This window comes from Agelaius tricolor, unplaced genomic scaffold (assembly GCF_023055355.1).
Source record: "Agelaius tricolor isolate 1412-34295 unplaced genomic scaffold, bAgeTri1.0.p SCAF_23, whole genome shotgun sequence".
Classification (NCBI taxonomy): domain Eukaryota; kingdom Metazoa; phylum Chordata; class Aves; order Passeriformes; family Icteridae; genus Agelaius; species Agelaius tricolor.
This window is the reverse complement of record NW_027269283.1, coordinates 6731976-6750562: the sequence shown is the minus strand read 5'-3', so window position 1 is coordinate 6750562 and position 18587 is coordinate 6731976. Positions and strand designations below refer to the sequence as shown.

The following is an 18587-nucleotide window of genomic DNA, read 5'->3' as shown; positions in this document are numbered from 1 at the left end:
TTTTTTCATTTTATTATTTTTAAAGCTTTTTATTTTATTTGGTGTTGCCCAGACCAACTCAAGCTGGTGATTGTGGTGGTGTTTGAGGGTCTTGCATTACGGCACTACCTTTTATGGAACTTTTACGGCACTTTACAGTTTTTATTTTGTTTTTCATTTATTTTAAATTAATTTTCTTATTTTAATTTTATTTAATGTTTATTTTTAATTTTTCTATTTTTAAAGCATTTTATTACATTTTATTTGGTGCTGCCCAAACCTGCTGTAGTGCATTTTTATACTTTGTAATACTTTGAAGTAATTTTGTTTTGTATCCCCATATTTTTCCCAAATGGTTCATCCCAAACTGTACCCCCCTTCCTTTACCTGTGTTATCCCTCTCCTGGGATGAGATCATCCCCAAACCCCCACCCTGGCTCTCTGTCAATCACTCAGCCTCCCATCCCCTCCATGCAGAAGTTTCAGTCCAAGTCATCGAGTGATCAGCCAGAGGCCAGGGGTCAGCCCCCCAAGCCTTGCCCCATACGCTGTCCTATATGTCTATCCCCCAGCATCCATCCCTTAGGGTCACTCATTGGTTGGTAAAATGTTTTCTACTTTTGGTTTCCACCTCCCTTTAAATGTGACCTTGGCACATCTCCCTGGGGCTCTCGGCAGGAGGCCCCTGAGGTGCAGGAGCTCCTTTGGGACTCCTAATAAAACCTTGGATTAACCCCTGCTACGAGTCGGCCCTTTCTCTTCTACCGATATCTCTGGTGTCTCTTCTGCTGCAAAGGTGCCCAGCCCAGGTGCCCTCAGTACCCTCAGGGCACAGAGAGTGTCTCCCCCCAGCCCAGGTGCCCTCAGCACCCTCAGGGCACACACAGAGAGTGTCTCCCTGCCAGCCCAGGTGCCCTCAGTACCCTCGGGGCACACACAGAGAGTGTCTCCCTGCCAGCCCAGGTGCCCTCAGTACCCTCGGGGCACGCACAGAGAGTGTCTCCCTGCCAGCCCAGGTGCCCTCAGTACCCTCGGGGCACGCACAGAGAGTGTCTCCCCCCAGCCCAGGTGCCCTCAGCACCCTCGGGGCACGCACAGAGAGTGTCTCCCTGCCAGCCCAGGTGCCCTCAGTACCCTCAGGGCACAGAGGGTGTCTCCCCCCAGCCCAGGTGCCCTCAGCACCCTCGGGGCACACACAGAGAGGTCTCCCCGCTCTCGGCCGTGTTGGGGCTGCCCCCCCGGTCTCTGCCGACTCGGGACTGGACGAGGGTTACTGAGGGGCTCGCACAAACCCGCTCAGCCGGTGATTGTGGTGGTGTTTGAGGGTCCCCAGGACAAGGGAAGAGACGAGAATCTTGACTCCACCTTTCAGAAGGCTGAAATATTATTTTATGATCTCTATTATATTAAAAGAAAATGAGATATTAGAACTATACTAAAAGAGCAAGGAGACATCAGAAAGCTGGAAAGGAATGAATAATAAAAACCTGGGACTGCTCACAGCCCTGACACAGCTGGACCATGATTGGTCATCAAGTAGAAACAATGCACGGGAGACTAATCCAAGATGCCCCTATTGCTAAACCATCTCCAGCCCACACTCCACAGCCAGCAGATTGTTATTGGTTCCATTTCTGTTCTGAGGCTTCTCAGGAGAAAAATCCCAGCAAAAGGATTTTCATCAAACACATCAGTGCCAGGTGATGGCACAGGCAGCATCGGCTGGCCGAGGTCACTGTGTCATCCCTGCCAGCCCAGGTGTCACAGCAAGGAGGAGAGAGTTCACCCTGTGCTCAGCCTGTGCTCACACAGCCCTGCCAAGGGACCGGCTGCCAAAACAGAGCCGTGCCATGCATGCCAGTGTCTGCATGGCAGAGAGAGGACATGAAAAGCCACTGAGGAAGCTGCCACCGCCTCCCTGAGCTCTGCCCTGCAGGCCGGGTCATGGGCAGCCACTTTGGGAAGGCTGCATTTGCTGCCCATCAGCTGCTCTGTGTCTGACAGGAATTGAAATAGCCCAGGTTTGGGTTGGTGCTGAGCAGTGAAGAGAAAGAGAGAAGGCTGTGCTGCAGGGCAGGTGGATCCAGGCAGAGCCAATTTGGGGAGCAGCCTTGTCTAACAGCATTTCATTTTCCAGTTCTACTACATTACATTTCATTTTGCACTTCTGCTAGAACTGCATGTCAACAGGTTTCAAATATCCTCCTCAATCCCAGCAGCCTGCTTGAAAGTGCTGTGTCTTTATCAGACCATTGATGGTCCTTCTGAAATGTGAGTCTCACTGGCTGCATCCAAACCTTGTGCTTGAAGAGCATTCCTAATTAAAAAAGATTGGGCCTTTGGGGAAGAAGGGGCTGCAAAGCATCTCCTAAAGCATTTTCTACTCCAATTTCATTGTGAGGAAATACACCTGAAGGATGATGCAGGGATTAGGATTGAGACAAAGATGAGCTTGGTGGGTCAATTTTACTTTGAGAGCTTGAGAAGCACAGGAAGCCCAAGTGATGATCCCAGAGGGTTGAAACACAGAGGTTTCACCCTCCCAGATATACAAGGGCCTTAACCTTAAAACCACTGCTCTCAGCACGGAGGTGTCTCAAACTGCATTAATGTTTTCTCCTCTTTTTGCATGTGTAGAATTTAAATCCCTCTTGGGGAGGAAGCTTATTCCAAGTAAATTCCTAAACAATCAGCTGAAAAAAACCCTGAAATGTTCTTTCACTTGATTTGCTACTCCCTGCCAAATGCATGCGCATGCCAGGTCTTAAGCCTGGTACTGGAGCTGAGCCTTGAAGGAGGAATTGTCTACACAAGGCTTCTCCTTCAGTTTTGGGATCCAGTGCTGATTGCAACCAGGTCTGGTGAGAGAAGTGATCATAAATACACCACTTTTCTGTGTGGCTCATGAAAAATGAAGAGCAGGTTTGGCCCAAGGCAGGTGTTGTGGTCAGTTCCGTGTGATCTGCACAGAGTTTTTGGTCTCTGGGAACCTCTCGTGTGGGGCAGGAGTTCATGTTGCAGCATCTCCTGCTGGGCTTCACTCCCAGATCCTCCAGTAATGATATCTGAGGGTTATCTGGCTGCACTGGCCAAAGATGCTCTGCTAAGACACCTTCTCCAATTCTTTCAGGTCCCATCAGTTTTCATAGCCATGTATATTTTTAAATTCTTTGACATTTGAAACACTGTTCCCCTGCAAGGCCGTCTCCTAAATCCCAGCTTCTCAGAAGGCCCAAGGGGACAGGGTTGGCCAAGAGTGGAGCTGTTCTGGGTTTGTTGGTGGTGCCTTGTAGTGAACAGTGTGTTCAGAGCTGCTCTGCTGGTTCTGCCTATCACTTTGACAGGGAAGGAGTGTGCTGGGATATGATAAATCACTAAATTGTCACTTCTAAATGCTGCTTGCAATGAAAACATTGTGTATAAACCCTCCTAAATGGTGTTAAATTTATCTGCTATATTTCTTCCCTCCCACCCCACCACTGCTGCTCTAAGTATGATCCCTTAGTAGCTCAGTCCTTCTTTGTGTTGTGTTCGACATATCCAAACACACAGAATGCACAATAGACAAATGACACAATACACACCAGGACTGCTCGGCCCTGTGCACCTCAGTTCTGTCATCAAAAGTGAGGCTTTCCTTTCACGTGGCCTAAGGGGCCGCTTCATGGACACCCCCATCCCCAAAGCGGACTCAAAAATCCCTCCCGGTGGGTCCCTACCCTGTGCCCCGCTTTCATCCCCTCTGTGGGTCGTAGCCCTCTACTTGTGTCTCAGACATCTGGGGGTGCCGGTCCGTGTCAGGTGCGAAAGAAAGCGGCCTCGACATCTGGGAAGTTCCTGCTGGCACTGCTCCTAAAAAAAACAAAACAAAACAAAACCAGAAATTGCAAATATGCTTTACCACCCCTAAACACAAAACCCAAAACCATGAACTTAAATACTCCCTGTATTCCTTGCTGCTTTCTTCACAGTGTCTTCAAGGCCTCTGTTGCTTGAGATACCCAGAAACAGCTACTGAAAACAAGCTGAGATAATCTGAAAGAGCCTCTTCACTGAAAGGAGAGGTCTTATCCCAGAGGGGAAATTAAGCCCCTCAGCAAAAGCTGGGGTTGAAATACCCCTGATGGTGCCCGCCTCTCGTTCCCATGATGCCCAGGAAAAAGGGAGGGGGGGGGGGGGCAAATCCCACCGGGTATAAAAGCCCTCAGAGCAGCTGCAGCTGTTTGGCTCCTCTGACTCAAATTCAAGGGGAGTAAAGGGCTCGTTATAGAAGAAAACTCTTCAGAAAAATAACAGTGCTTTCTTTTTTGCAACAACTACTTGGATCAGAAGAACAGAAAACTGGTTAGACATAAAGCTTTGTGTTTAGGTAGCATAGCTAGATAAGTTGGGTAATTTGCTGTTAACTTACATAATTATTCCTTGGTGATTACTAAGTAGTACAGCAGTAGTACATGCTGCCTGGCCTGCTCAGGTGCTGCCCCTAGGCAAGAGGGTTCTTCCCTTGGCATTTTCTCGAAGTCATGCTCCGTGCCCAGGTTGGCCTGGCTGCTCCCTAGTCCCTGCTGGATGCTCCAACCATAGCTCCTGGAGGGATACCTGGGATACCCCCGTTAGCCCCTCTGGACTAGCAGCTCCCTGTGCGTGTGTACCCAGGTAACCCTCTGAAAGCAGCTGGTCACACAGGGGGCTGCTAGACCTTGGAGTGGGGGATGAGGTGAAAAAAGGTCCTGTGGGGAGTCCCCTTCCCTACAGAGCCCTTCGGCTGCCCCTTAAACAATGGGGTGCCAGACTTGCCTTTCCTTCTACCCCAAAACTCATTAAAATTCTAAAAAATCTACCCCAAAAAATACCTTAGAATTCCCTCAAAAGCCCTAAAGATACCCTACTCATAAAAAGTCCTAAAATTACCCTCAATAGTCCTAAAAAAAAAAATCCCTAAAAATCCCTCATCTCCTGTCGAATGAGACATGGGGTTAGGAATTAACTTGGGTTAGAAATCAACTTCAGATTTAGGTGGGATGTGCTGTTTTGCATTGTTTAACTTGTTTAGTCTGTTAAATTTGCTGTGTTCAAAAAAGCCTGTAGCTCTCAAGATTGACTCAAACAAGGTGAAAGGAATGTGAGCTTCCAAGCTAGAGGAAGATAAGAGGGGCCCCTTGGACCTCGAAACAAGAAGCAAGCCAAAACTGAGGCTGCAGGAGACAACGGACAAACAGCGAGCTCTCTGCTCAAGGACTGATATGAACTAATTGTAATGCGATGAATATGCATGAGCTATTGCGAAACTTAATGCATATGCAATAGGCTGGGGGACAAAGGGGAGTTTGGACTCTTGGATTGCGCGCATGTTCTTTAAGGAGCTATCCTGCATGCGTCCGACGCTGAATAAAGATGCATACCCTCTTCACGACTTTTACTAGTTGTGTAGTTTTTTCCGCAAATCACGCAGACCCTGTGGGAAACCTGAGTTATGTCACCGGGGCGGGGGGGAGCGCGGGGGCTGTGGGGATGATGGGGCGGGCAGCACCCGCGGGCCGGGGGGCCCCGGGACAGGTGCGGCACCCTGCAGACTCTTCCCTTAAGGGTCCAATGTTTATTTTGAACATTTATCCTGCAGCTGGATAGTTCAGGTAACAACCCCTCCGTTGCCTTGCACTGCCCTACCTGGCCTACCCCTCCATTTCATTTCCTTTCATTATCTTGGCTTCCACTGCCTCCCCTTGCCCTGCCTGGACCCCTTGCCTGCCCCTCCCTTTCCTCGTGTTGCCTTTACCAACCCTCCCTTCCGTCATCTTGCCTTCCCCTTCTGTTGCTTTGCCTTGTTTAACCCTCCCTTGCATAGCGTTTCGTACCCTTCCTTTCTTTGCCTTACTTACCCCACGCTTGCCTTGCCTTGTATTGCTGCCCTCTTGAATTGCCTCTCCCTCCTCTGCCTTTCCTCACCGACCAACCCTTCCGTTCCCTTGCCTTGCCTACCCCTCCCTTGCCGTTGCCCCCATTTCGACACATGACTCGGGGGGCGCGGGCGGTCTCGTCCCCTCCCTGCCCCTCCTCGCTGTTCTCTCCCTCGTGTTTTTGCGTCGGGGGAGCGCTCCTGGCCTCCCGCTCCCTCGCTATGTTCGGGGTAGGCACCCCACCCTGCAGCGCCCGCTCCTCCAGTCCCTCGCTCTGGGGACGGCGCTCTACTTCCCCTCCCGCCCCCAACAGCTCTAAGCCAATCGGTTGCCAGGCACGCCAGGCCTCGGCCAATCAGAGCGCTTCGTGCTTCGAGTCGCCTGTTGCCAGGCAGATCAGCAGAACGCAGCGCTCCGCACAGACCCGCCGCGTCTCGCAGGGCGGCGAGCCCAACCCGGACCGCAGCCTCTCCGGGGAGGGCTCTGCGGAGCGGGGAAGTGCAAATCAGCCAGACCGCTATCTTCGGATGCTGTCCGAGGGCTGCGGCTGTGGCGGGTGCCGAGAGTGGCCGGTCAGGGTGGGGGCAAGGCTGGGCTTCGGGCGTCCAGAGGTTTAGGGGGTCCCAGGAAGAGCCGGGACTTGCGGGGTCAAAAGTACAAATTTTATTAGGAGGAGGTAAATGCGGCCCTCTCACAGTGCGTTGACCCTGGCATCCGGGGGGGACCCAGGCATCTGGGGTGTTGAATGGGGGCACCCAGGGATCAGGTGGTCAGGTGTCAGGTGAGTTGGGATGGAGTCACGCAGGGTTCAAGCAGAGTCAGATGGGGTTAGGTAGGGTCACAGGTGGGGTCATAGCCGGTGTCAAAGTGAGGCATAGGGTTGGCAGGGGTGAGGCCGAGGTCAGGTGGGGTCAGTCAGGGGGTCACAGTCAGCAAGGTTCAGGCAGTGTCACACAGGGTCAGGTGAAGTCAGGTGTATTCAGGAAGGGTCAAAAAAACCTCAGCTGAGTCACGGTGTGTTCAGAAAAGTAATAAAGTGGTCAAGTGGAGTCAGGCCAGGGTCAGGGTAAGGCCGGGGGCTGGCAGGGCACCATACGCAGGCGAAAGGAGGGGCAGCGCAGCACCGTGCCCGGCGAGCCCCTCAGCCCCGGCAGTCCCTCCGGGCCCGGCTCCAGACGGAATTCCCGCAGGATCAGCTCAGGGAACACGAAGAGCTCGGCCCGCGCCAGCCCCTCCCCCGGGCACGATCGCGCCCCGCAGCCGAACGGCAGCAGCGACAGCGAGGGGGCGCCCGGCGCCAGGAACCGCTCTGGGGGGCAGCGGGTCAGCTCCGAGGGGTGCGGGGGGACCCACAGGCTTGGGGGGAGCGGGCGCGATGGGGGGACCCAAGACTAAGGGGCGGACCTCCACAAGTTTGGAGGGAGCCTGGGGGTTCCCCAGGTTGGACCTCGGGGTTCAGAATGGAGACATGGGGGTTTGGGGTGACCCAGGGGCTCAGAGGGAGCCTAAGACTCGGGGGAGACCGCAGGACGACAAAGGGGATTCACATGTTTGGAGAGAGTTCAGACACCTGAGGGGGGTCTCAGGGGTTTGGGGGGGGGGTAGAGGGGAGGAACAGGTTTTGGGGGGTACACAGGGCATGGGGGGGATGCAGTTCAGGGTTAGCGTCTCCCCCACTGACACCTTGGGCTGGGGCTGCTGCAGAGTGAAGTCTTGACCTGCCTGGGCATCCACACCTGGGCACAGAGACAGGAGGGTTCAGGGATGAGCGATGGGGCGAGGCAAGGGCAGCCTCACAGGCAGAGAAGTCCCAGTATCCCCCAATTTGCAGCTGAGAGATATCCTGGGATGTGGCAGAGACAACATGCAGGCACTGGGAGGGAGGAAACCCTTCAAAAACCGGTTCAAAATTATCAAGGGGCAAATCTGAAAAAAGAGCAGGCTGCCCAGGGCAGTGGTGGAGTCACCACCCCTGGAGGGCTTTAAATGACATGTAGATGTGGCACTTGATGACCTGGGTTAACGGTTGGACTCGAGGATTTCAGAGGGCTTTTGCAACCCAAACAGTTCTGCGATTCCATGATTTGATAAACCTACATCCTGTTCTGTCATTTGCAGGGAGCGCTGCAGCTGCCTGGGGGGCAGAGAGGTGCAGAGGGAGCCAAGGGGAACTCCTGACAGGAAAAATTCCTGAGTGCTGTTAAACATTAACACCCTGGCTCTGCTCCACACCAGCCAGGATCACTCTGCGAGGAACTGGGGTTCACAGCCAGGAACCAGTGTTCCAGGAAGGGATGTGCAGTCCTGGACCCCGGAACAGCCCCCCGACCCCCTCTTGTCCCAAAATCCCTCCTGCTCCCCAAAACCCCATCCGATCCCCAGACCTCTCCTGCCCACAGTCCCCACACGTATGGCAGCGGCTCGGCAGGGCTCAACCCAGCTGTGCCCATCGCCGGGGCTGGGGGTGCTCTGCCAGCACGGTTTAGGCACGGTTTGACCCCAAAAGTGCTGGGGAAGGACCACCCTCCGCCCCGCCCGCTGTTTATCTTTGCCGCCCACTCGTGTTTATGGAGCAGGGGAGCTCTGGGGGGGCCCCACTTCCAACTCACCCCGGAGCCGCCGCTGGACGGGGCTTCGCTGCCCGGACAGGAGCGGAGCTGCTGCCGCGGCCATGGGCTCTGCCCAAACTTTGGGAAGGAAAAGGGGAAGCGCGACAGGAAATTGAGGCGAGCGGGTGGTTAACGCTTTGGTGTCTGCCCGGGGCGGGCGACAGCCGGCAGAGCAGCCGAGCATCACCCCCGGCGGGCATCACCCTGCCCGGACCCTCCGGGCATCGCCCCCGGCGGGCATCACCCTGCCCGGACCCTCCGGGCATCACCCCCGGGCCACCCGGCACTGAGCGGCTGCTCCAGGCTCGGGACAGGGGGTGGCTTTGCGTCCTCCCCGGTTCGGTGAGGGGCAGGAGCAGAGGGCTTCGGGATGTGGGATGCTCGGTGTATCCCGGACACTGCTGTGCACCACCGACCCATGGGAGAGCCCATCCCGCACCCCGATCCTGCTGGGGAGGGCTGGGTGTCCCCTTGGCACCCCAGGCTGGCTGTGTGTGGGGGAGCCTGCTGGATCTGGGCTCCCTCTTGCTGCCTGTGCCCATGGCTGTGGCTGTGGCACACATCTGAGTGGAAAATGGGGTGGACATTGCCATTATGGACCAGCGTTGTGACAGGAGATGATGTAGGCCTTGAGAAGCAAATGGGACGTGATTGCATGGAGGAACTGGGCTGATGGTGGCTCTTTTCCTTCCCCTTTGCTGGGTAAGAGACCAGCACCCTGCTAAGATAAGCCCAGCCCAGCTGAGTCAGCTGAGCCCAGTGCAGCAGAGTCCAAGGGAGCCGAAGCCAGCTGAGCAAAGCCTGGCAAGGTGTGGAATACCCATGGTTCTGGTGGCACAGGAACTGCCTCTCATGTGCCTGATGCTGCTCCTGCTCTGCAGAGAGCCGGGTAAGTGGGCCCTGCACAGCCCCATCACATTTCCACCTTTCCCACCCTGCAGGCCTGGCAGTGCTTCCCTGTGCCCATGGGTACCCAGGGATCTCCTCTCACTGCCTCCCTTCCAGCTTGCTTCTATCTCCAGATGAAATTCAGTTTACCCAGCAAGAGTCTGGGCTTTCCTCATCCTGCAGTCCCCAGCAGCCTGCGGGACAAGGGACAGGAATGTCTCTCTGTCCCCTGCTCCAGGCTCAGGGGATCTGATGATGCCTTTTGCTGTTCCACGGCCCTGGGGCCCATTGTCAATTCCAGAACTTTCTGTTTCTGTGACCAGGTGTGAGTGCCCAGGCAGGTCAGGGCTTCACTCTGCAGCAGCCCCAGCCCAAGGTGACGGTGACAGCGGGGGAGACGCTCACCCTGAACTGCACCACGCCTGGAGTTGCTGGACCACCAGGTCCTGTGATGTGGCTGAAGGGCTGGGGCAGTGGGAACAAGACTGTCTATAACCCCAATAATGTGGATCCCTCCTCCCGTGTGACGGTGGCAGCGCCTGGGTCTGACACAGACTACACCATCCGCATCAGCAATGTCCAGCCTGAGGACATGGGCACCTACTACTGTGTGAAGTTTGTCAAGGCGGCCACTGGTGTTGATGAGCTGTTTAAGCGTGGCAGTGGCACCGAGGTGTCTGTGCAAGGTGAGTGGGGCTCCTGGAGCAGCTCCTGATGGGAACCACCCAGCGGGCTCTGCTCAGGTGGAGCAGGGATGGGGAAGGGGCTCAGGGCTGGTCCAGGAGAGGATGCCATGGGCCATCCCCATGCCCTTGTGTGAGACTCTGCTCCAGGCAGGCCCAGGGCTGGGCAGGGGGCAGGGCCTGGGTCTGATGGCCCCGTGCTTGTCCCCACAGCCAAACCCAGCCCCCCGCTCGTGTCTGGGCCTGAGCAGAGAGCGAGGCCGGAGGAGTCGGTGCCTTTCACCTGCACAACTGGAGGGTTCCTTCCTGATAAGATTGAGGTGAAATGGTTCAAGAACAACAACCCCATGGGGGTTCAGCCACCCCAGGTCACTGAGTGGAAGATGAAAACCTACAACATGTCCAGCACAGTGAGGGTGACCCTGCAGAAGGACGATGCCCGCTCGCAGCTCACCTGTGAGGTGGCGCACTCCACGCTGCCGGCCCCGCTGCGAGGGAGCTTCCAGCTCAGCAGGGTCCTGCGAGGTGAGGGCTGGGGGCTCGCATGGGGGTCCTGCTCTGTGGGGCTGGGGTCCCTGGGAGGAGGACAGGGCGCCCTGTGGGCAGCAGAGCCAGGCACAGCAAACACTGAGCTCTGCCTCTCTTCTCAGTTCCCCCCAGCGTTGAAGTGCGCGCTGAGCCGAGCCCCGTTGAGGTGAACAAGACCGTGGCCTTCACCTGCCTCCTGAAGGAGTTTTACCCAGCTCAAGTGTCTGTTTCCTGGCTGGAGAATGGGATTGAGATAAAGGGGCAGAGCCTCTCACGGCCACTGGAGCTGCCCCAGGGCTTGTTTGAGCTGAGAAGCCGGGTGGAGGTGCAAGCAACGGAGGAGAAAAACGGGTCCACGATCACCTGCACAGTGGTGCACGATGCCCAGGCCCCTGCCAACTATTCAACCGTCCTGTGGATCTCTGACCCGGCCCAGGGTGGGTTCCAGATGGATAAAGGTGCGTCAGAGCTGCTGGGATGGGGTGCCTGACAGTCTGTCTGGTGTCACCCCCTGAGGAAGCTGGCAGTCCCAGGAAAGGCTCCCTGCAGGGGGTTGGGATGCCTCTCCCCGAGCCCTGGTTGCTCACATCCCCTCTCCCCTCTGCAGGTGCGAACTTTCTGTCCAGCCTTCTCCTCCTGTGGATGGGTGTCCTGCTGGAGAAGGGGATCCTCGGGGGGCTCCTCTTCTTCCTCTTCAAGCGCATGAAGAGAAAAGCATCGCAGATGTTGCCCTACCCTGCTCCACCTCAGTCCCCGGCTCCTGCAGCTCGGTCCCAGGGCTTGGCCACTGCCAGCAGTGATTTGTGAACCTGGAAATAAACGAGCCAGCATGTACAGGCTGCCGTGGGCTGCTCCGCGCCGCCAGTCCCGACCCCGCCCGTGGCCATAAACCCGCCCTGCTCCGGGGCTTGGCACTGCCCATCCCGGGGCTCTGTGCTGCACACCGGGGCTCGCGGCTGCCCGTCCCAGAGCTCAGTGCTGCACACACAGTGCCCGGTGCTCGGTGCTGCCCGCTCTAGTGCTCAGTGCTGCCCATCCCAGAGCCAAGTGCTCGGGTCCCCCTGCCCGGTGCTCTGTACCCCATCTCCAGTGCCCGGTGCTCGGTACCCCATGCCCGGTGCCCTGTACCCTGTGCCCCGTGCCCGGTGCCGGTGCCCGGTGCTCGCTCCGGGGCCGGTTGCGGTGCAGTGCCTCCTCCTGACCGGCAGGGGCCGCTGTTTGCGGGCCGGGCGCCGCGCGTCGCCCCGGGTGTTTCCGGCCGGGCGGGTTTGGCGGCGCACGCGGGGGCGGTGCGGGGCGGCCCGGCGGGGTTTGGGCGCTGCACCACGGCAAGATGGCCGACAGGGAGGAGGCGTTGAGGGAGTTCGTGGCCGTGACCGGCGCCGAGGAGGAGCGAGCGCGGTTCTTCCTCGAGTCCGCCGGCTGGGACCTCCAGGTACCTTTGCCGCTGCCCTCTGCCCTCCTCGGCCCGGCGCGGGGATCGGCGGGGCCGCGGCTCAGGAGGCCGTGGCGCTGACGGGGGGCAGCGCTGGGCCGGAGGTCGGTGTCCCGCAGGCTCAGGCCTCGCCCCCGTCCGTCGCCGCGCTCAGCCCTGGCGGCGGTGCCGTGGGCTGGCTGAGACTGAGGCCCCTCCTGGTTCTGTCGTTCACTTTGTAGCGCGAGGTGAGGGATGGTGGGCCCGGGGTTTGCCGGGGTTCTGTAGGTTTTCCTGGAATGCGGGTGAGGCTGTCAGTGCTGAGCTGTTGGTGCTGTCAGCAAACAATCTGAGGGGGAGTCAGCCACCATTCTGACCTGCTCCTGTCCCTGCTCCTCCTCAAACTGACTGTGTTAAATTTTGAGTCTGCTCATGATGGGACAAAAGCTGCTGTTTCACAGCACTAATTTTGGCATAACTCCCGTGTAAGTGCTGCAGAAGAAGGGCCCTGACATTCCCTGACAGGGAGGGTGACATCCCTGCAGCACTGAGTGTCCTGCCATGACACAGCCAAATAGCAAACCCGCTGAGGCCTCGTCTCTGCCAGGACCTGCAACAGGGGGAATGACATGAAGTGTCTTTAGTGTCATGTCTCTCAGGAGGTCCAGCGTGACAGATGCTTCAGCTGGGTTGTTTGTGTGTGTTTTTCCTGAGGAGCTTTGGTGGTTTTCCTTTCCAGATTGCGCTTGCCAGTTTCTATGAGGATGGGGGTGACGAGGACATCCTGACCCTTCCCCAGCCCACGCCCAGCTCCATATCCAGAGGCACTGGAGCCAGGTGAGGAGGCAGCTTCAGCTCCATACTGGAAAGCTGCCAAAGCACACACACTCTCTAAAGCACTGTGTTAATTTTCAGGAGGAGTAGCTCTGTGTTTAGGTAGAATATTTTCTCATTTTGTGTGACACCTGAGCTGATCAAGCTGAGCATTTTACAAAAAAAAAAAAGAATTTTACCTTACCAAATCCCTTTGCAGTAAAGGAATGCTGTCCAGTCCCAAAGAGGAGCTGCTGTCTTTGTCACTAAGGGAAAGTTCTCTCGGGTCAGGTGCTGGTGAACAGAGCCCACCTTGCAGAAGGAGCCTGTTGCAGTGTGGAATGTTCCAGCTGGGAATGTGTCTGGAGGCTGACATCCTTCTTGCTGGATTTTTGCAGTGACCACCGAGTAACCTCGTTCAGAGACCTTGTGCATGCTCAGGAGGAGGATGATGAAGAGGAGGAGGGACAGCGGTGAGTTTGCAGCTGAAGACTCCAATGCTGGGTGTTTATCCCTTCTGGGAGAACTTGCTGCTTGTGTACAGCTTCTTTGAAAAAAACAGGTTTACATGGATATGAAGTTCCTGTTATGAAACATTTGAGGTTTGACAGGGCAGGTTTGTTGTCAGTGCAAAGCCTGGTGCTCAGCTGTGTAAGCACCAGCTCTCAGCACTCAGAGAAAGCCTAAAGTGGGATGTGGAAGGCCTGGTTTGAGAATGGAAAACAGCCCAGATCTTAATTTGTGTCCACAGGAAATGTGGAAATTATGCAGGGATTGGTTTTCTTACTGCTTGGGGTTTTGGGGGTTTATTTTGGTGGGGGTTTTGGTTTTGTGTTCTTTTTTTAAGTGTCGCTTAAGGGTAAAGTAATGGAGTATGGAGTCAGAAATAAAAAAGTAGGGACCCTTTCCAGGGGGACCATGGAATATTAGTAGGAGAGTCTCCTACACTGTCAGCTCTAAGTAGTTAAATACCCTTAAGGTTGACAGGCAAGGTAAATGGAATGGAACTGATGTATCTGAAGGGGTGGCTCAGCCTGGATGGGCCATGGTCTGCAGGCAGCTGGGAGCTCACTCTGTGTGTTCCAAGCCATCTGGAAGCTAATAAACCCAATCTTCCAGAAGTGCTTAATTGCACTTCACTGACTGTGCATCCATTGCTTCCAGTTGAGATCCATCCTTTGTGTGGCATCAACGTGTGCCTTCCCTCAGAATTCCAGCTGGATGTTGCTCTGGCAGGTCAGAGATTTGCTGGAAGCTTTGCTCAGCTGGGTAATCGAGCTGGTACTGGTGTTTAAAACTGGGCTTGTCCCTCTGGGCTGTTCCTCCTCCCAGCTCTGAGCATTGTTACCACTTTATTGCTATTGATCCATGGTTGATTTACAGGAATTGACATAAAAAGGAAGTCTTTGCAGCACAGGAGCTAGCTGAGCAAGCACATGGCTGGTGGTAGGCAGTGTTTGCAGATCCAGGGGGTTTCCCTGAGATGCACCAACAAGTGAGCCCTGATCCAGCCCGAGGCTCCTGCTGAGGCAGCAGGCAGGGCTGACCAGGAGCTGGGTGCTTTCTGTCAGGTTTTATGCCGGTGGCTCAGAGAGGAGTGGGCAGCAGATCGTGGGTCCTCCGAGGAAGAAGAGTCCCAACGAGCTGGTGGAGGATCTGTTCAAGGGAGCCAAGGAGCACGGCGCCGTCGCCGTCGATCGGACGGCCAAGAGCGGTGGCGAGACAAGCAAGCCAAAGGTGAGGAGGGAGGAGTTCTTCCTTCTGTTCCCTGGTTCAGTTAAGGTTCCACCTTGCCAGCTCTTTGGTACTGAGGAGTCCTGGAATTACCTCAGCAGCTAAGTCTGGACTCCTCTCTTAGTGCAGCTCCATTTTGTGTGTCACAGCAAGAAAAGCTGTTCTGTTGTGCCACATTTATTGACTTGCTGAAGCTGTCACTGCCTGCAGGGCAGGAGATGTTGCTGATGCCATGAAGTCCCTGTTCACCCACAGGGGTGGTGGGAACAGGGAAGCAGCTCTTTGGGTCTGTGTGGTTCTGTAACCCTGTGCCTGCTTCTCTCTCACAGCCTTTTGCAGGGGGAGGGTATCGCCTTGGGGCTACTCCAGAGGAGGAGTCAGCTTATGTGGCAGGAGAGAGGAGACCGAGCTCTTCTCAGGATGTGAGTATCTCTGCTTGGGTTTGTAGCTGTCACTCCAGGGATTTCTCTGCTCCAGCTACTGAGCTTGCCAGCCCCGAGAGATACAAAGCTTGATAGAAATTCACAAGGACAGAAATATGGTAAATCCTGCTTCCTGTGGAATTTCCAAGTAAAGAATAATAGATGATTAGGTCTTGGGTAAGCAGTTTTCTGGTGATCTTTTAATTAAGAATCTGAGCTTTTCTTAGAAGTGCAGATCAGGAAAAATAGTGTGCAAAGAGCATTGGGAAATCAACTCTTCTTTATCCATTATTATATACATCCAATATATATCCATAGATGGGAGCTGACAGCATCAGTTCAAGATTCCCTTGTGCTTGGTTTGTGACCAGACAAGGTCGTGGCTGTGGTGGGAGTCTGGTTTAGGCTCCTCACCCAGCACATTCCTAGCTTTTCAGCCATATTGATCCAAAAGGGGACCGTGGTGCCACCTTCTAGGAATTGACACCTGAGCATTACATAAAAGCCAGTGCTTTGGGTTTTTCCCTTAGCTCAGAGAAACCTGCTGGAATGTTTTTGCACCTTGGAGCTCCTCTGCCCATCTGAAACTTTTCACTTTGCTTCAGTTTTTGTTGTCACCAAGAAGCTCAGTGAGGCTGATTGTTCTTTTGGGGCTGCTGCAGGTGCATGTTGTACTGAAGCTCTGGAAGAGTGGATTTAGTCTGGATAGTGGAGAGCTGAGGAGCTACCAGGATCCGTCCAATGCCCAGTTCCTCGATGATATTCGCAGAGGGTACGTAATGAGAGGGGAGAAAAGGGACAGCTGTTCCCTGAAACATGAGTGTTTGTGGAATCCAGGCTTCTGAATCCATGGCACATTTCACCTGAGCTTTCTTGCAAGAAATTAGTTACTCTTAATATGGAACATTTGGTTCAGGTAAACAGGGAGTGGGTTTGGTTTATGTGGGGCCTTGAGAGTTGAAGTAAACAAACATGTTGATATTTGTGTTGAGAATTTCTGATGCATTGTGTCACGGCAGGTGAGGGCCCAGGATAAGTAAAATTTAATTTGTGTCTGTCAGTGGGGAGGTGTGCATCTGCCCTGTCAGTTAAGCAAAGGCTCTCTGTGATTCCTGAAATTCCACAGATCTTGGGCTTTTTGTCCACAGAGTCCTGCCTTGCTGCCTCAGGCAGCTGCCTTAGAACACTGTCTTTGCAGGGAAGTCCCAGCTGAGCTGCGCAGGTTAGCACGGGGCGGACAGGTGAACCTGGACATGGAAGATCACCGTGATGAGGAATATGTGAAACCTAAAAGTGTCTTCAGAGCTTTTACTGGAGAAGGACAGAAGCTGGGCAGGTGAGAAAATGGTGACACTGGTCTACTACATGTAATGTGAGAGTCACTCAAGCCTTGCAAGGTGGAGCCTTCTGATTCATCCTTCTGAAATAAAGGCACTCGGTGCCTGTGGGATGGGAGGTGTTCCTCTAAGGAAACAAGGCTCACTGACGTGTACTGTGAGGTGGCCCAGCCTCTCCCTGCCAGGAGCCAGATCCCTGGTTTGCAACCTCCATGGTGTGTTGCATTGGAGCAGTGTTTCCAATTCACACTTCCCCTGTTAGCTTGTGGATGTCAGGATGTGTGGCACCAAAGGGGATGGTAGAGTTGAACTTCTAGACAAGTTCCTGCTTGGCTGACTCCAGAATTCTGACTTGCAGCTTGCTTGTGGAGGAGCCCTGGTAGTTGGGCCTGGCAGACAGTGAACTTGCTGCCTGATCTGGTACCCTGTGGCCAGGTGAGTTTGGTTTCTAACAGCTCACCTTGCGTCTCCCTGTTGGCAGCACCGCGCCCCAGGTGATGGGCACCAGCTCTCCAGCCCAGCAGGCAGAGAACGAGGCCAAAGCCAGTTCTGCCATTGTGATCGATGAGTCAGAGCCCATCACCAACATCCAGATCCGGCTCGCGGACGGCGGGCGCCTGGTCCAGAAGTTCAACCACAGTCACAGGTACGAGCACAGCAGGGAACACAAGCCAGGCGTAGATGGCCCTGCAAGGCAGGGAGCAAGTGCTAAAATCCTGGACAGCCTGCCAGAAGGAGCTCTGGGCGTTCTTCTATACAAGTGAAAGGGAATAAAGTTGTGGTGTTTTTAAGACAGTTGCTAACTGTTGGGTAGGATTTACTTCCCAAACTGGGATAGATTACAGCCAGTGACATGACACCTGGGAGCATAAGTGTTACCAGCAGAACTTTCCTTGATGTTGCCTGTAAAAAACTGATTCTCTTCTAAAGGCTTTGGAAACTGGCAGATAATTAGGAACCTGGTTCAGTTACTCTGACTCAATTTAGTCTTTTCTATGAGGCTATTCCCTGTGCTGAATGGAGCACCAAGGGATGCTCTTACCACAGTTCTGTTCTTTAGACAAGCAAAGTTGACTCAGGTATGCCTCTGCTTCACTCAAAATCTCTTTAAATCCTTCTCACCTTCCCGATCTTGTAATTTATACTCATTCCTCCAGTTTCTATCAGGGTCAAGCTCAGGGCAAAATGTTACAAAAACCTCTGCCTGTGACTGAGTTCTGGAAATGGATCCTGTGTCACTGTGTGGCTGCTCACAGGAGTTGAAATCCTCTGGGTTCTGCTGTGTGTGACAAGCTCAGAAAGTGTCAGTTTGTTAATTGTTCATAGCAAAGGGTCTGGAGGCTTTCAGTTTCAGATAAACCCCTGACAACATAGAGATCACTGAGCTGAACCTGTAGCCCAGAGAGCAGCTGCTGCTATTTCACTAAATGGGAGCAGGTTGAATCAGAGTAGCCTGGTGTGGCCTGTGGTGAGAGCCCTACAGATGCAGAGCTGCACACTGTGGGCAGAGCAGTCCCTTGTCCTGGCTGTGCAGTAACAGCATCACCCATGTGTTTGATCCCTTTGCCCAGGATCCGTGACATCCGGCTCTTCATAGTAGATGCTCGGCCAGCCATGGCGGCCACCAGTTTCGTCCTCATGACCACCTTCCCCAATAAAGAGCTGACTGATGAGAACCAGACCCTGAAGGAAGCCAACCTGCTCAACGCTGTCATCATCCAGAGGTTGACATAAAGGACCCCAGCTCTGGCCACACAACTGCGGCGTGCGGGGTCGTCTCCTCCTGTGCGTGTGCCGGCGCCGTGCCACGCGGGCCCACATCTGCTCCTAGCTCTGGGTTCTTAGGTCTTGGTTGGACTTTTTCTCTTTAGTTGCATTTCCCATGGGGTTTTTTTGTGATGATGATGATGATGATGATGATCAGTGGACTTTAAAATAAAGAAATGAAACTAATTCGTTTGGAAAGGAGCTGCAGCCTCTTGTGCCCCAGATTCCCCCAGGAGAGTTCAGTTACCTTGTGGATTGAGTTACTGCACTCAGAGAGGGGAGGAAGGCAAGGGGGAAGGGAACTTCAGGGAGCAGTTTCTGTCAGTGGACTGCTCACCACAGTCCTTTCTCTTCTCTCCAGGGACTGCTGTGAAGTACTCCCTTTATTTTCACACATTAAATATAAGTTATCTGAGAATGGGTGATCTGATTGTCATGATAATGGTTCCACTCCTGTAAAAGCATTGTGGGGGACCTCTTTGTGAAAGAGCTCAGTGTGGGGAAAACTCTGACATA

The 18587-nt window shown here is 54.4% G+C and overlaps 2 protein-coding genes and 1 long non-coding RNA gene across 3 annotated transcripts; 2 read left to right on the top strand and 1 right to left on the bottom strand.

Moving 5' to 3' along the window:
* Nucleotides 1–1345: 1345 nt before the first annotated feature.
* On the bottom strand, nucleotides 1346–9699 carry LOC139599310 (uncharacterized). Its single transcript, XR_011682214.1, has 2 exons — nucleotides 8486–9699; nucleotides 1346–3990 (listed from the first exon to the last, which is right to left on the bottom strand). It is a non-coding gene; the product is annotated as an uncharacterized lncRNA (long non-coding RNA).
* Nucleotides 9293–11406, top strand: LOC139599309 (signal-regulatory protein beta-1-like). Its single transcript, XM_071446512.1, has 5 exons — nucleotides 9293–9374; nucleotides 9697–10059; nucleotides 10270–10581; nucleotides 10707–11042; nucleotides 11192–11406. The coding sequence occupies exons 1-5, from the start codon at nucleotides 9308–9310 to the stop codon at nucleotides 11389–11391; spliced, it is 1278 nt and encodes a 425-aa protein (XP_071302613.1). The 5' UTR covers nucleotides 9293–9307; the 3' UTR covers nucleotides 11392–11406.
* A 453-nt stretch (nucleotides 11407–11859) lies between these two features.
* On the top strand, nucleotides 11860–18257 carry NSFL1C (NSFL1 cofactor). Its single transcript, XM_071446511.1, has 9 exons — nucleotides 11860–12019; nucleotides 12738–12835; nucleotides 13210–13284; nucleotides 14383–14548; nucleotides 14875–14967; nucleotides 15630–15739; nucleotides 16166–16303; nucleotides 16786–16950; nucleotides 17876–18257. The coding sequence occupies exons 1-9, from the start codon at nucleotides 11918–11920 to the stop codon at nucleotides 18036–18038; spliced, it is 1110 nt and encodes a 369-aa protein (XP_071302612.1). The 5' UTR covers nucleotides 11860–11917; the 3' UTR covers nucleotides 18039–18257.
* Nucleotides 18258–18587: the final 330 nt, after the last annotated feature.

Coding starts and splice junctions, on each gene's coding strand:
- LOC139599309 (XM_071446512.1), top strand. CDS start 9,308: ATGGTTCTGGTGGCACAGGAACTGCCTCTCATGTGCCTGATGCTGCTC. Junction 9,375..9,696: donor CCTGCTCTGCAGAGAGCCGG/GTAAGTGGGCCC, acceptor TTCTGTGACCAG/GTGTGAGTGCCCAGGCAGGT. Junction 11,043..11,191: donor TGGGTTCCAGATGGATAAAG/GTGCGTCAGAGC, acceptor TCCCCTCTGCAG/GTGCGAACTTTCTGTCCAGC.
- NSFL1C (XM_071446511.1), top strand. CDS start 11,918: ATGGCCGACAGGGAGGAGGCGTTGAGGGAGTTCGTGGCCGTGACCGGC. Junction 13,285..14,382: donor GAAGAGGAGGAGGGACAGCG/GTGAGTTTGCAG, acceptor GCTTTCTGTCAG/GTTTTATGCCGGTGGCTCAG. Junction 16,304..16,785: donor GAAGGACAGAAGCTGGGCAG/GTGAGAAAATGG, acceptor CCCTGTTGGCAG/CACCGCGCCCCAGGTGATGG.